Below are 14,940 nucleotides of genomic sequence, written 5' to 3' on the forward strand. Positions count from 1 at the left end.
GGCACTGACAGTGTGCCAGGTGGCCCTGCCATCTATTTGTTTTAATATTTGGAACCTGCAAATCAATTATCTAGAAGTGGAGGTATAGTATTTCCTGCGTTTCATAAAAGAATGGACAACATATTACCTGACGCATTAATCTCTAATGCATTAAACTATAATTTAGATGATTATGAGTCCCAAGATATAAGAAGCTACTGATGGCACATATGATGTTGGTCTCAGTTTATTAATAGAGTAGGACAACTTATGGAAGCTTTCATTTTGCCTTGAGAATATTGAATGAGGGAGACAGGAATACTGAACTCATACTGTCTTAAGTAGCAAAATATTCACAAATTACCATAACCAGATCTCTAAACGCACAGAAGTTTCTGACTTAAAAATATAAAGCTAATTACTTTACATGGTTCACTGACAGACCTGATATTTGTTCGATCCATCATGATCTACGCTGTCTTTGATAATAAAGCTCTGTTAAAAAATATTTAATTGTATTTAAAACATTTTCGGTTTCTTTAGTGTACATTACTCCAAATATATTTTTCTCAGCTCTCTGACGAGTCCCTCCCCCCACCACAAGAATAACCTGAATCACTAAAAGAGCACAGAGGTTGGGAACACGGATTTTGCCACTCTTAAGGGTTGAAGTTGCACTGGTTCACAAACAGGGAGGGAGAGAGGAGGCATTGGGCTTGTGGCTCAACATCAGGGACTCACAGGTGGATGCTGCTATGGAGAACCGTGCTAAAAAGCTACCTAGCTTGGAAGTATAAGGTCTACAGTAAGCAACAACATCACTTGAGCTTTACACGGTTTGTGACCCCAGAGGAAGCAAAATCAATGAATAACTTAAGCCCTGTTGGAAGATAAAAGAAAAGCATAACAGGCAGCAACAACAGGAAATTGTTGCAAGAAATGTACTCTGCCACTTTTTCTTAAAGTAAAATCAATCATCTTGTAGCAAAGTAAAATAAGCCAAACCTGACTAAATCCATGCCCAGAAGGGCTTCTTTGTCATTGGGCTTTTCTTTTCCCCAGATCGCTTCATTACCAATACACACTCCATGTTCATTGGCTCCCATTTCAGCGCCCCATAACCAAGATGGACGGCTAAGAACAACAGCATGTGTCTTTTCAACTTGATCAATCTTTATATATGTGCACTGGAATGTAAATTATAAAATAATTTTAAATCATCAAAAGTGCTCGCAAGCATGACTGAATGATTTAGACCACATGACCGATTTTTTTTTATTTTGACGGCTTTGCTGCAATATTTATAACGAAAATACTTCTATAAATTGAAGAAGAGTTTAATTCTTGTGCGAACTTAATACAAGGGAGACTGTAGGCTAATCCTATCCACATTTTAATGTTTGAGGCTAAAAATGCTAGCACAGAGAATCTTTGTGGTGCTTGTGTATATATCAGACCATCATCGACCCCAAGCAGATGCAAAAACATTTACACCAAGTATAAGACAATTAGTCTCCACATATTAGAGAACTAAAAGGTTTCTGAGTTACTCTCCAGTTAGGGTCACTCAAGAAGCAATGTCAATTGTTCAGGATATAGGGATAGTGGAGAAGTGGATAACCACCAATACAGACAGCAAAGGGATACAGGACTCTCAAATTTAGGGAGCTGATGACTAAGAGTAGACAGATGGGCAGCAATTGGCTGACTTGGATTGATCCTTTTTTGTGAACAGGACATCTCTGGAAAATGATCCCAACTGTTGAGCAGATGCCAATGTTGTATTTGTACTGAAGCAGCTTAGCGAAAGGCATACCTAGATTTGGGAGCACAAGTCTTCAGAACTACAGCCAAGATGTTGTCAGGGCCCTTAACTTTTGCAATAGCCAGCATCTTCAGCGACTTCTTGATTTCATGTGAATTGAATCAAATTGCCTGAAGACTGGCACCGATGATGGTGGAGACCCCAGGAGAAAATGGATATGGATGAAGATGGCTGCAAATGCTTCAGCCTTAGTTTTTTGTACTGATGTACTCCTCCATCATTGAGGATGGGATGTTTGTGAGCTTCCATCTCCAGTTAATAGCTGTCCATACCATTTGCAACTGGGTGTGGCAGGACTTCGGAGATCTAATCTGATTTGTTGGTCGTGGGTAGTTGAGCTTTTGTGTTCAGTATGCATGCGGTCCTGTGTTGTAGCTTCACCAGATTAGTACCTTATTTTTATATATACCTGGTGCTGCTTTCCTCCACTCCTCATTAAACTTGATTGGTCCCCTGGCTTGATGGTAACAGCAGAGTGAGCAATACGCCAAGCCATATGGTTATAAGTTGTGGTTGATTACAATTCTGCTGCCCTACAGTGTCTCACGGATGCCCAGTTTTGAGTTGCTAGAGCTCATATGGTACCACAACTGAGCATCTAACCAAATTCAGCTCTATTAACCTTATTTATATATATATAACATATATTCTACAACTAGAGGTGTTGGCTTGAATTTAGGAAACAGCTTAAAAGGAAAGATGCGCAGAAAGTTTAGATTGATCAAATCTTACACAGACAGTGATGAACATGTGGAATAGACCATAAAAAAAAGCCACAGTGGCAAAGTTGGGGAAATAACTGAACAGATATTTTAAGAAGTAGACAATTGAAAAGGAAAAAACGGTTCTGCCAGATATGGTACATAGAATAGGCTTTATGTGAAAATTTATAGCTAAATATCAATTTAAAGCTATACATGATCAATGTTGTGGTTTTATTAGAATAATAACAAACAGAACGAACACTTCTGATAAATGAGAACTGGCTGTTGAAAAATCAAAGGTAAAATGATTGTTTCAGAACTGAATTCTCTGGTATTTCTCCATAACTATTTAAATTGATTAAAGTTTACATCTCTGTATATTTATAACCATTTTAAAATCCATGTGATTAAGAAAACGCAATTGATAATTTTGTAATCTAACTTTTTTATTTGGGTCATTATTCACTTTCCTAAATTTATGTTATTTTGACTTAATTAATTTTTGATCAAAAGTATCTTACCTCAACCTTTTCTCCTGGTTGATAGGTTGCTGCAGGAAAGAAAAGAACTTCCTGGACTTCATCAGAAGGCCTGTCTGAGTTCTTTCCAAAAATTATCAGATTATCAACTGTTGCTGGTGGCAAAGCCACAAATGTGTCACAAGATTTTGGAGGATACCCACTTCTGAAAGCCATACTACAGAAACAAAATACAAAAAAGTTCAAGTAATTTTATATATTCAGTGCACGTTTACTTCTATAAAATGGTATGGGCATTGTAGGTTCCACAGTAGCACAGTGGTTAGCACTGCTGCTTCACAGCTCCAGGGAGCTGGGTTCGATTCCTGGCTTGGGTCACTGTCTGTGTGGAGTTTGCACATTCTCCTTGTGTCTGTGTGGGGATTCCTCCAGATGGTCTGGTTTCCTCCCACAGTCCAAAGATGTGTGGGTTAGGTTGATTGGCCATGCTAAAATTGCCCCTTAGTGTCCTGAAATGCGTAGGTTAGAGGGATTAGTGAATAAATATGTAGGGATATGGGGGTAGGGCCTGGGTGGGATTGTAGTCGGTGCAGACTCGATGGGCCAAATGGCCTCTCTCTGCACTGTAGGGTTTCTATGATTTCTATGAAAACGCCTGACAATTAAACTGAATTATCTGTAAGTTTTAATGTACCCAATATGATGAAAGTGTGAGATTCATATTGTTATGATCTAAATTCCTAATATAAATTCTGTACTTTTAGTACTTGGAAAAGCTTGACAGAAGCTTTGAAGTTAAACCACTAAGTGTAGACCCAGGACAAGTGGAATTACCGGAGAGTTTTTTAAAAAATGTCATTCCTTTTTAAGACTTACAAAGCCAATACGCAAATTGAACAGGGCAAGCCCCTAATCCATTTCCTTGCTTGCTCCAAAAACCAATTCAAATTCCATCCAATTCATGGTTCCCCCCAGAAAGGGACAGACTAGATCCAAGTTGACAAGAACAGGCATTACACCTGATCTTGTGCTTGATACTACGCTTAATCTTAGCCAAAAGGCCAAGAAACAAAAAGGAATCACTGAAGAGTTTCTTTTTAAAACAATGTTATTCCTCTCTGAGTTACAAAGTCAATGTGCAGTGTGGACAGGACAAGCCCATAATCCTTCTCCTTGCTTGCTTCAAAAACTAATTCAAATTAAATTTAATACACAGTCTCCACAAGAGATTCAAGATGACAAGAACAGGCATTATACTTGATCTCGGGCTTGATTTTAGCCAAAAGTTTTTACAAGCCCTGATTTTCAGCTGGGTGCACTGAAGCATATCAGTGTCCACAACTTTCTTCAAAGCGAGCATTACTGTACTCTGTGTGCAAAGATGGTTTAAAAAAAAGACTAAATCATAATTTAAAACTATGAATACCCTTTCAGACTAGCATTTGGATTTGTGGCATTGACTCAATCCCAATGTCACTAACAGTTCAGAATCAAAGTAGAATCCAGTGGGTAAATTGAATTTCGATGTATAACAATGTACTTACATTTTTATAGCACCTTGAGACGAGGCAGACTAGGCCTTGGGTTTCAATGTTTGATCTGAAAGCTGTTGCTTTCCAACTCTCTCTCTCAGGAATACACTGAAATGTCAGACTTTAAAATGTCAATGTGATCAAATGTTCTGAAGTATAAATGTTCTGGAAGAGTGAAATTTGACTCTCTGGGAAGGAGCGAGCAGTCAGTGTTGAAGCTGCTGCGGGTTAATCTGATCCCATCACTTCCGGGGATTATAATAATCTTTTACCGAGTCCATCAGCAGACTTTCCGTCATTCGGTTCTAGTCACCGCGCCCGAGCGGCAACCTGCCGGGAGCTGCAGCGCCTTCACTGGCCTGAGCGCCTCAAATAAACCCCCCGGGCCAGACACCGCCCCGGCCTGAACCCCCCCCCCCCCCCCCCGGGCCGGACACCGCCCCGGCCTGAACCCCCCCCCCCCCCCGGGCCGGACACCGCCCCGGCCTGAACCCCCCCCCCCCCAATCCGGACACCGCCCCGGCCTGAACCTCCCCCCCCCCGGGCCAGACACCGCCCCGGCCTGAGCCTCCCCCCCCCCGGGCCGGACACCGCCCCGGCCTGAGCCTCCCCCCCCCCCACCCCCGGGCCGGACACCGCCCCGGCCTGAACCCCCCCCCCCCCCCCCCCCGGGCCGGACACCGCCCCGGCCTGAACCCCCCCCCCCCCGGGCCGGACACCGCCCCGGCCTGAACCCCCCCCCCCCCATCCGGACACCGCCCCGGCCTGAACCTCCCCCCACCCCCGGGCCGGACACCGCCCCGGCCTGAACCCCCCCCCACCCCGGGCCGGACACCGCCCCGGCCTGAACACCCCCCCCCCCCCATCCGGACACCGCCCCGGCCTGAACCCCCCCCCCGGGCCGGACACCGCCCCGGCCTGAACCCCCCCCCACCCCCACCCCCACCCCCACCCCCATCCCCATCCGGACACCGCCCCGGCCTGAACCCACCCCCACCCCCACCCCCATCCGGACACCGCCCCGGCCTGAACCCCCCCCCCACCCCGGGCCGGACACCGCCCCGGCCTGAACCCCCCCCCACCCCGGGCCGGACACCGCCCCGGCCTGAACCCCCCCCCACCCCGGGCCGGACACCGCCCCGGCCTGAACCCCCCCCCCCCCCCCCCCGTCCGGACACCGCCCCGGCCTGAACCCCCCCCCCCCCCCCCGTCCGGACACCGCCCCGGCCTGAACCCCCCCCCCCCCCCCCGTCCGGACACCGCCCCGGCCTGAACCCCCCCCCCCAATCCGGACACCGCCCCGGCCTGAACCGCCCCGGCCTGAACCCCCGTTCTCTACAGGAACCCGGCTCTCGGCAACATGGGGAAATCATTCGCCAACTTCATGTGTAAAAAGGATTTCCATCCGGCCTCCAAATCCAACATCAAAAAGGTGAGCGGGGAGCGGGGCTGACCGGGCCCCGGCGCTGGGGGAGGGGGTAGGCCGGGGTGCCGGAGGAAGCAGTGTGGCTGGGCCGCGGGGCCGGGGCCGGGAGATGGGGTGGCAGTTAGTGTTGGGTCGGGTTTGGGTAGGCTCCAGACAGGATGGCTGGGGGCCGGGGAAGGGGTTGGTGTTGGGTGGCTGGTTGGTGTTGAGTGGGTCTTACGCTGGGCTGCTGTGGGAGCAGAGTGGGTGGTGGTTGCTGGAGGTAATGGGCTTTAACTGACCCAGCGTGAACAGTAAACCACCTTACCAGCTCCGTACTCCTAAACTGCTCAGTTTGATAAACGCAACATTTGAAATCAATAAAGTATATCTAGTTATACAAGCGAAGTGCATTATTCACCAAATCAGATAATGGTTTTACAGATGTAAACACCATTGTGTTTCATGGGCAGTATGGATAGAATTAGGTAAACAATGACTTACGTACATTCATGTAGAAACTAGAAGTAGGAGTAGGCTATTTGGCCCTTTGAACCTGCTCCGCCATTCATTGTGATCCTAGAATTCAGTATCCTGATCCCACCTTGTTCCCTTTAGCTCCAAGCTTCATTTGAAACCACGCAATGTTTTGGCCTCAACTACTTTCTATGATCGTGGAGTCCACGCATTCACCATTCTCTGGGTGAAGAAATTTCTCCTCATCTCAGTCCTAAAAGGTTTTCCCGTTATCCTCAAACTATGACCCCCTAGTTCTTGACTCCTCCACCATTGGAACGTTTTTTCTGAATCTACCCTGTTTAACCCTGTTTGAATTTTATCATAGCATTCTATGCTAACCCCTCTCACTCTTCTAAACTCTAATGAATACAATCTTAACCAACTTAGTCTCCCCTCATACGACAGACTTACCTTCTCAGGAATCACCTGGTAATCTTTGCTGCTCTCCATTTATAACAAGGGCAACCTTCCTCAGATAAGGATACCAAAATTGCAGACACTACTCCAGCTGTGGCCTCATTAATGTCCTATACAATTGCAGTAAAACATCCCTACTCTTATTCTCAAATTCTTTTGCTGTGAAGGCCAACATACCAGGGGAATCAGTGGATATGGTGTTATTAGATTTCCAAAAGGCGTTTGATAAGGTGCCTCGCAAAAGGTTAGGGTGCACGGAGTTGGGGGTAAGGTGTTAGCATGGATAGAGGATTGGTTGTCTAATAGGAAACAGAGAGTTGGAATCAATGGGTGCTGTTCTGGTTGGCAGTTGGTGACTAATGGAGTGCCGCAGGGATTGGTGCTGGGGGCTCAACTGTTTACAATTTACATAGATGATCCGGAGGAGGGGTCTGAGTGTAGGGTAATGAAATTTGCTGATGACACGAAGATGAGTGGAAAAGCAAATTGCATGGAGGGTGTGGAAAGTCTGCAGAGAGATCTGGATAGACTGAGTGAATGGGCGAGAACCTGGCAGATGGAGTATAATGTTTGCAAATATGAGGTTATCCACTTTGGCAGAAATAATAGTAGGGGGGATTATTATTTAAAAAGCGAAAAGCTGCAGCATGCTAAGGTGCAGAGGGACCTGGGGGTCCTTGTGCACGAATCACAAAAACCCAGTCTGCAGGTGCAGCAGATGATCAAGAAGGCAAATGGAATGTTGGCCTTTATAGCAAGGGGGATAGAACATAAAAGCAGGGAGGTCTTGCTGCAACTGTACAGGGTACTGGTGAGGCCGCAGCTCAAGTACTGTGTGCAGTTTTGGTCGCCACACTTGCGGTAGGATATATTGGCCTTGGTAGGAGTGCAGAGAAGGTTCACTAGACTGATACCGGAGATGAGGGGGTTAGCCTATGATGAGAGATTGAATAGACTGGGTCTGTACTCGTTGGAGTTTAGAAGGCTGAGGGGGGATCTTATAGAGACATATAAGACAATGAAGAGGATAGATAGGGTAGAGGTAGAGAGATTCTTCTTGCTTAGAAAGGACAGCAGGACTAGAGGGCACAGCCTCAAAATAACAGGGTGGAGGGGGCAGTTTAGATCGGAACTGTGGAACTGTTCGGCAGTGTAGATTGGAAACTGGAACTGATCCACTTCAGATCAGCCATGATCTTATTGAATGGCAGGGCAGGCTCGAGAGGCTAGATGGTCTACTCCTGCTCCTATTTCTTATACCATTTGCCTTCTTTACTGTCTGCTGTACCTGCCTACTAACCTTCAGCGACTGATGCATGAGGACACCAAGGTCTCACTGAGTTTTATGTTTCTAAGTTTATTATTAATGTCACAAGTAGGCTTACATTAACACTGAAAATCCCTGAGTCGCCACACTCCAGCACCTGTTCACGTGCACTGAAGGAGAATTTAGCATGGCCGTTGCACCTAACCAGCAAGTCTTTTGGACTGTGGGAGGAAACTGGAGCACTCGGAGGAAACCCACACAGACATAGGAAGAACGTGCAAACTCCACACAGACAGGACCCAAGCTGGGAATCAAACCCGTGTCCCTGCTGCTGTGAGGCAGCAGTGCTATCCACTATGCCACCATATCCATCTCTCTCAATTTAACCCATTCAAATAATAATTTAACGTAAGAACATAAGAAATAGGAGCAGGAGTAGGCCATCTAGCACTTCGAGCCCGCCCCGCCATTCAATAAGATCATGGCTGATCTATCGTGGCTCAGTTCCACATTCCCGCCCTCTCCCCATAACCCTTAATCCCCTCGCTTATCAAAAACCCATCAACCCGCGTCTTAAAAATATTTAGCAAGGCAGCCTCCACCACCTCAACGTGCAGAGAATTCCAGAGATTCACCACCCTTTGAGTGAAGAAGTTCCTCCTCAACTCTGTTCTAAACCGCCCCCCCCCCTTTATCTTGAGGCTGTGCCCCCTAGACCTACTGTCCTTTCTGAGCAGGAAGAGTCTCTCCACCTCTATCCTATCCATCCCATTCATCATCTTATATGTCTCAATGAGATCTCCCCTCATTCTTCTAAACTCTAACGAGTACAAGCCTAGTTTATTCAGCCTCTCCTCATAGCTCAACCCCCTCAACTCCGGTATCAGCCTAGTAAACCTCCAAGCACGGTTTCGTTAAAGGGAAGTCGTGTCTGACAAATTTACTGGAGTTCTATGAGGATGTGTCTAGGGCGGTGGATAGAGGAGAGCCGGTGGATGTGGTCTGTCTTCATTTTCAGAAGGCGTTTGACAAGGTACCTCACAACAGGTTATTGCAGAAGGTCAGGGGACATGGAGTTGGGGGTAGGGTGTTAGCATGGATAGAGGATTGGTTGTCAAATAGGAGGCAGAGAGTGGGGGTCAACGGGTGCTATTCGGATTGGCGGATGGTGACTAGTGGAGTGCCCCAGGGGTCGGTGCTGGGGCCTCAGCTGTTTACCATTTATATAGATGATCTGGAGGAGGGAACCGAGTGTAGGGTGTCGAAATTTGCTGATGACACCAAGATTGGTGGAACGGCAAATTGCGCGGAGGGTGTGGAGAGTCTACAGAAGGATCTAGATAGGCTGGGCGAATGGGCCAGGAAATGGCAAATGGAATTTAATGTTGGCAAGTGCGAGGTGGTCCACTTTGGTAGGAATAATGGTAGGAAAGATTATTACTTACGTGGCGAAAAACTGCAGCAGGCGACGGTGCAGAGGGACCTCGGGGTCCTTGTGCATGAGTCGCAAAAACCCAGCTTGCAGGTGCAGCAGGTGGTCAGGAAGGCTAATGGGATGCTGGCCTTCATAGCGAGGGGGATTGAGTATAAAAGTAGGGAGGTACTGCTGTGGCTGTATAGGGCATTGGTGAGGCCGCAGCTGGAGTACTGTGTGCAGTTTTGGGCGCCGTACTTACGCAAGGATATTTTGGCCTTGGAGGGAGTGCAGAGGAGGTTTACTAGGCTGATGCCAGAGTTGAGGGGGTTGAGCTATGAGGAGAGGCTGAATAAACTAGGCTTGTACTCGTTAGAGTTTAGAAGAATGAGGGGAGATCTCATTGAGACGTATAAGATGATGAATGGGACGGACAGGATAGAGGCGGAGAGACTCTTCCTGCTTAGAAAGGATAGTAGGACTAGGGGGCACAGCCTCAAGATAAAGGGGGGGCGGTTTAGAACGGAGTTGAGGAGGAACTTCTTCACTCAAAGGGTGGTGAATCTCTGGCATTCTCTGCCCATTGAAGTGGAGGCTACCTCGCTAAATATTTTTAAGACGCGGGTTGATGGGTTTTTGATAAGAGAGGGGATTAAGGGTTATGGGGAGAGGGCGGGAATGTGGAACTGAGCAGCGACAGATCAGCCATGATCTTATTGAATGGCGGGGCAGGCTCGAAGTGCTAGATGGCCTACTCCTGCTCCTATTTCTTATGTTCTTATTAAACCTCCTCTGCACTCCCTCCAAGGCCAAAACTGCACACATTACTCTAGCTGCGGCCTCACCAATGCCCTATACAGCTGCAGCAAGACCTCCCTACTTTTATATTCAATCCCCTTTGCTATGAAGGCCAGCATCCCGTTAGTCTTCCTGACCACCTGCTGCACCTGCAGGCTGGGTTTTTGCGACTCATGCACAAGGACCCCGAGGTCCCTCTGCACCGTCGCCTGCTGCAGTTTTTCGCCACGTAAGTAATAGTCCCTCCTACCATTATTCCTACCAAAGTGGACCACCTCGCACTTGCCAACATTAAATTCCATTTGCCAGTTCCTGGCCCATTCGCCCAGCCTATCTAGATCCTTCTGCAGACTCTCCACACCCTCCGCGCAATTTGCCGTTCCACCAATCTTGGTGTCATCAGCAAATTTCGACACCATACACTCGGTTCCCTCCTCCAGATCATCTATATAAATGGTAAATAGCTGAGGCCCCAGCACCGACCCCTGGGGCACTCCACTAGTCACCAATTTGCCTTCCTATTTTTGCTACCAGAGGATAATCTCACGCTTATACACATACTGCAATTGCCAGGCACATGCCCATTCACTCAGCTTGTCCAAATCACGCTAGAGCATAGGAGCAGCACAGTGGTTGGCACATGCTCACTTGTCTTAATATTGCTGTCTTCAGGTGTCAACCTTTATTTGATTATGTTCTAATCGTAGAAACCCTACAGTGCAGAAGCAGGCCATGTGCCCCATCAAGACTGTATCGACAACAATCCCAGGCCCTATCCCCATAACCCCACATGTCTACCCTGCTAATCCCTCTAACCTACACACCCTGGGTCATGAGGGGGCAATTTAGCATGGCCAATGCATCTAACCTGCACATCTTTGGACTGTGGGAGGACCCGGAGGAAACCCACATAGACATGGAAAGAACATGCAAACTCCACATAGTGACCCAAGCCAGGAATTGAGCCCGGGTCCCTGGAGCTGTGAGACAGTAGTGCTAACCACTGTGCAACCACGCCGATCTGCTGGTTAGGTGCATTGACCGTGCTAAATTCTCCTTCCATGTACCTGAACAAGTGCCGGAGTGTGACAACTGGGGGATTTTCATAGTAACTTCATTGCGGTGTTAATGTAAGCCTACTTATGATAGTAATGAAATAAATAAACCTTCTGACTCCCCAATATCTTGCTCACCCTCAACTAGGCATAAGTCAGAAGGATGATGGAATACTCTTCCCTTGACTTCCCTTGAGTGCAACTCCAACAACACTTGCTCCTGGGCCTGGCGAGACGCGCCATCAATATGTCCAGGTAGCTGACGATCGACGGGGTCGTCCATCCCGACTGTCTGCCCCTCTACCGTAGCTATGTTTGCGGCCAGGTGTCCGCGGGCGCAGTTGACGCCTTCCATAACTGCTGGGCACTGCAGGGGCTGGGATGCATTATAGACCCTGACAATCACATTTTGATTTGATGTGTCTTAAGTTTCCTTTGTACTTTTGTTTTTGTTCGGGCTGTTTCCCTTCCTTTTGGGGAGCTGTCCCTTTTACTTTGTCCTAATTTGATTTGAGTTTGTCTATTTGGTTTGACCTAAAAGACCAACAAAGCACAGCATTATTCAGGACAAATCAGCTTGCTTGATTGGCACCCCACCCATCGTAGAACATAGAAAAACTACAGCACAAACAGGCCCTTCGGCCCACAAGTTGCACCGCCGATATCCGTACGTACTAGGCTTACCTATAACCCTCAATTCTATTAAGTCCCGTGTACTCATCCAGAAGTCTCTTGAAAGACCCTATCGAATTTGCCTAATCATCTTAAATGTTTACTTCCTCCACTACGGTAGCACAGCGGCAGCAGTGTGTACCATCTACAAGATTAACTGCATAAACTCACCGAGTCTTCTCTGACAGCACCTTGCATGCCAGTAGATTAAGGCAAACCCTATTGCTTTAAGGTTCCCATCCAGGTCATCCTTAGAACTGTGGCACAGCAGGGAGATGGGAGCCATAATATTGAGCACTATGGCATTGATGCCATGTGTGCAGCCTACCCATCACTGCCATCTTCTATTATGATTTTTTACCCACAGCAAGAAAAGTGCTGGGCAGCCTACTCATCCATGACCCATTTGAGGCCCTGAAGTGGCTATTTCATGGTAAATTAAGGATCTCTTCTAGCCCTCACTGGGATTTTATCTGCTGCAGGGGAGGCTCATCCCAATTGTCCAGCCTGCTAGGTGAAACAGGCTGCCGGGCATAGGGAGGGGGTTCTTATGCTAACCACCCAAGTAGTAGAGTAAATTGATGCAGTCTTGTTCATAAAAGAATTCATCAACGATGAAAGTTGTATTCCAATTGTAAAATGAAATGTAGAGAGTTTGGGGGAAGCAAAGCCTGAACTACAAAATAAGGCACTTGATAACCGTAATGGTATGTAGCAAACTTGGCGTAAATGTAGAGATCTATTACCATTAACTTCCTAACTGTAGTGTGGCGCAGCATACTTAAATAATCTGGAAACATGGTGCTTGAGATTTTCACAGTAACTTTATTGCAGTGTTAATGTAAGCCTACTTTGACACTAATAAATAAATTTTTGAAAACAACCCAGTAATAGTATTTCACAAACTCTTTATATAAGAATATGTCTTTCAATCCCTTCCAGCAGCTCTGAATTTATATTAAATTCTTCCCACAATACCACAGATTTAAAATTAAATTTGTGGCCTCACCCCTCCTTATTTCTTTAACCTTCAACAACCCAAAACTTTTTCCGAACCTTCTGACATCTTTTGCTTACCCCACTTAGGTCCCAGTCTTTGGAATTTCCTGCCTTAAATTCATCTATCGCTCCAGCTGCCTCTCCCCTTTTGTATTGTCCTTAAAATTCACCTATTTGACCAAATGTTTAGTCGCTCTTCCTAATTTTTCTTTGTTTGACTGATGCCTACATATTTTTTCATGTCCATGAAATGTATTAGAATCATGGAATCCTACATCATAGAATCCTATAGTGCAGAAGGAGGCTGTTCGGCCCATCAAGTCTACACTGACCACGATCCCACCCAGGCCTTATCCCCATAATCCCATGCATTTACCCTAGCTAGTCCCCCTAACACAAAGGGACAATTTAGCATGGTCAAACCACTTAACCTGCGCATCTTTGGGCTGTGAGAGGAAACTAGAACACCTGGACAAAACCCACACAGGTACAGGGAGAACATGCAAACTACATAGACACTGACCCAAGCCAGGAATCGAATCTGGGTCCTGGGGCTGTGTGGCAGCAGTGTTAACCCACTGGGCCACGTGCTGCCCCATTGGAAGGTTTTCTACACTATTGGGGGGTTCTCTGCACTAAAGGTGCTATATAAATGCAATTAAGTTTTGGTGTTGTGTAGACATTATGTGGACTGTGTGTAACGTATGATCAACGTCAGTGTTCCAGATGTTTAAGTCATTTGCAAATATGTCAAAAATGTAAGTATTTTGTCTTAATACAATTTGGTGGCTGTCTCTAGCAATACAATTAGTGTGCGTTTAAAATTTAAAAGTTTATTTATTATTGTCATAAGTAGGCTTATATTAACACTATAATGAAGTTGCTGTGAAAATCCCCTAGTCACCACACTCCAGCGTCTGTTCGGGTACACTGAGGGAGAATTTAGCATGGCTGACGCGCATAACCAGCGCGTTTTTCCAACTGAGAGGAAACCGGAGCACCCAGAAGAATCCCATTCAGACACTGGGAGAACCTGCAGACAGTGACCCGACCCAACCTGCTGTGCTGTGAGGCAGCAATGCTAACCATTGTGCCACTGTGAGAGAGGGCAAGGGCAGAGAGAGTGAGGGAAGAGGAAAGAGAAGGTGAAGGCAAGGGATAGAGAGGGGCAGTGGGAAAGGAGAGAAGGGGGGAGGAAGGGAGGGGTGCTGCTGGACCCTAGTGTCTCCTCATCGTCTCCTGCGGAACATCTTCCTTCTCTTTTTCAACACTTTTAACATTTATTTTAATATATTTGCATATTGGTTAAACGTATTGAAATGTAGGGAAATGCGACAATCAATTTACACGTTGCAAGGCCTCAAAATGAATGAAGACAAATTTAATACCTTGTTTATCACGCAAAAATTAGCACCTCCAAGATATGGATTATCCTCAGTACTCCATTGAAATGTCACTTTAGATTATGCACTCAGGTTTCTGAAGTGGGACTTCAATCTATGGTCATCTGACTCCAAAGTAAGAGTGCTACCACAGGCAGATCACAATTAAATCCAACCAATTATTTTGAGCTGGCTATTTGTTATGGAGCTGACTACCCTAATCTCCTTTAAAAATCCTTTATGTAATAGCAGGTTTGCACCTCTGCTGCCCGCTGTCATGTTATAAGACTACTCACAGCAGGAAGAAATAACTTACTGTTGTAGTCAATGTCCCTTTTTCAAAAAAAATCCTCTGACACAACAATTGTTACCTGCCCAATATCTTGTCCTTTAGCTTGCTGTCAATTTTTGTTTGATAATGCTCCTGTGAAGCCTCTAGGAATGTACTACAATGTTCAAAGTGCAACATAAACACAGGTTGTTATTGTTTTAA

General features: G+C 46.4%; 2 protein-coding genes and 1 pseudogene across 3 annotated transcripts in view; 1 reads left to right on the forward strand and 2 right to left on the reverse strand.

Moving 5' to 3' along the window:
* Positions 1 to 4,921, reverse strand: part of scrn3 (secernin 3) — a 32,302-nt gene extending 27,381 nt beyond the window's left edge. For both annotated transcript variants that reach the window (XM_080198969.1, XM_080198968.1), the window contains exons 1-3: positions 4,532 to 4,921; positions 3,030 to 3,204; positions 985 to 1,166 (exon numbers count right to left, since the gene is read on the reverse strand). In XM_080198969.1, coding sequence (XP_080055095.1) covers positions 985 to 1,166; positions 3,030 to 3,203 — 356 coding nt within the window. In that variant the 5' untranslated portion in view covers position 3,204; positions 4,532 to 4,921. The remainder of the gene's footprint in view (positions 1 to 984; positions 1,167 to 3,029; positions 3,205 to 4,531) is intronic.
* Positions 3,825 to 4,060, reverse strand: LOC145350435 (U2 spliceosomal RNA; annotated as a pseudogene).
* A 913-nt stretch (positions 4,922 to 5,834) lies between the features above and the next one.
* The window catches only part of cirsr (corepressor of RBPJ and splicing regulator), a 52,597-nt gene continuing 43,491 nt past the window's right edge, over positions 5,835 to 14,940 (forward strand). Inside the window, exon 1 of the mRNA XM_080198970.1 lies at positions 5,835 to 5,951. Within this exon, the coding sequence (XP_080055096.1) occupies positions 5,880 to 5,951 (72 nt within the window). The 5' untranslated portion in view covers positions 5,835 to 5,879. The remainder of the gene's footprint in view (positions 5,952 to 14,940) is intronic.

The sequence above is a fragment of the Carcharhinus amblyrhynchos genome, chromosome 11, assembly GCF_965287045.1.
Source record: "Carcharhinus amblyrhynchos chromosome 11, sCarAmb.v2.hapA, whole genome shotgun sequence".
Classification (NCBI taxonomy): domain Eukaryota; kingdom Metazoa; phylum Chordata; class Chondrichthyes; order Carcharhiniformes; family Carcharhinidae; genus Carcharhinus; species Carcharhinus amblyrhynchos.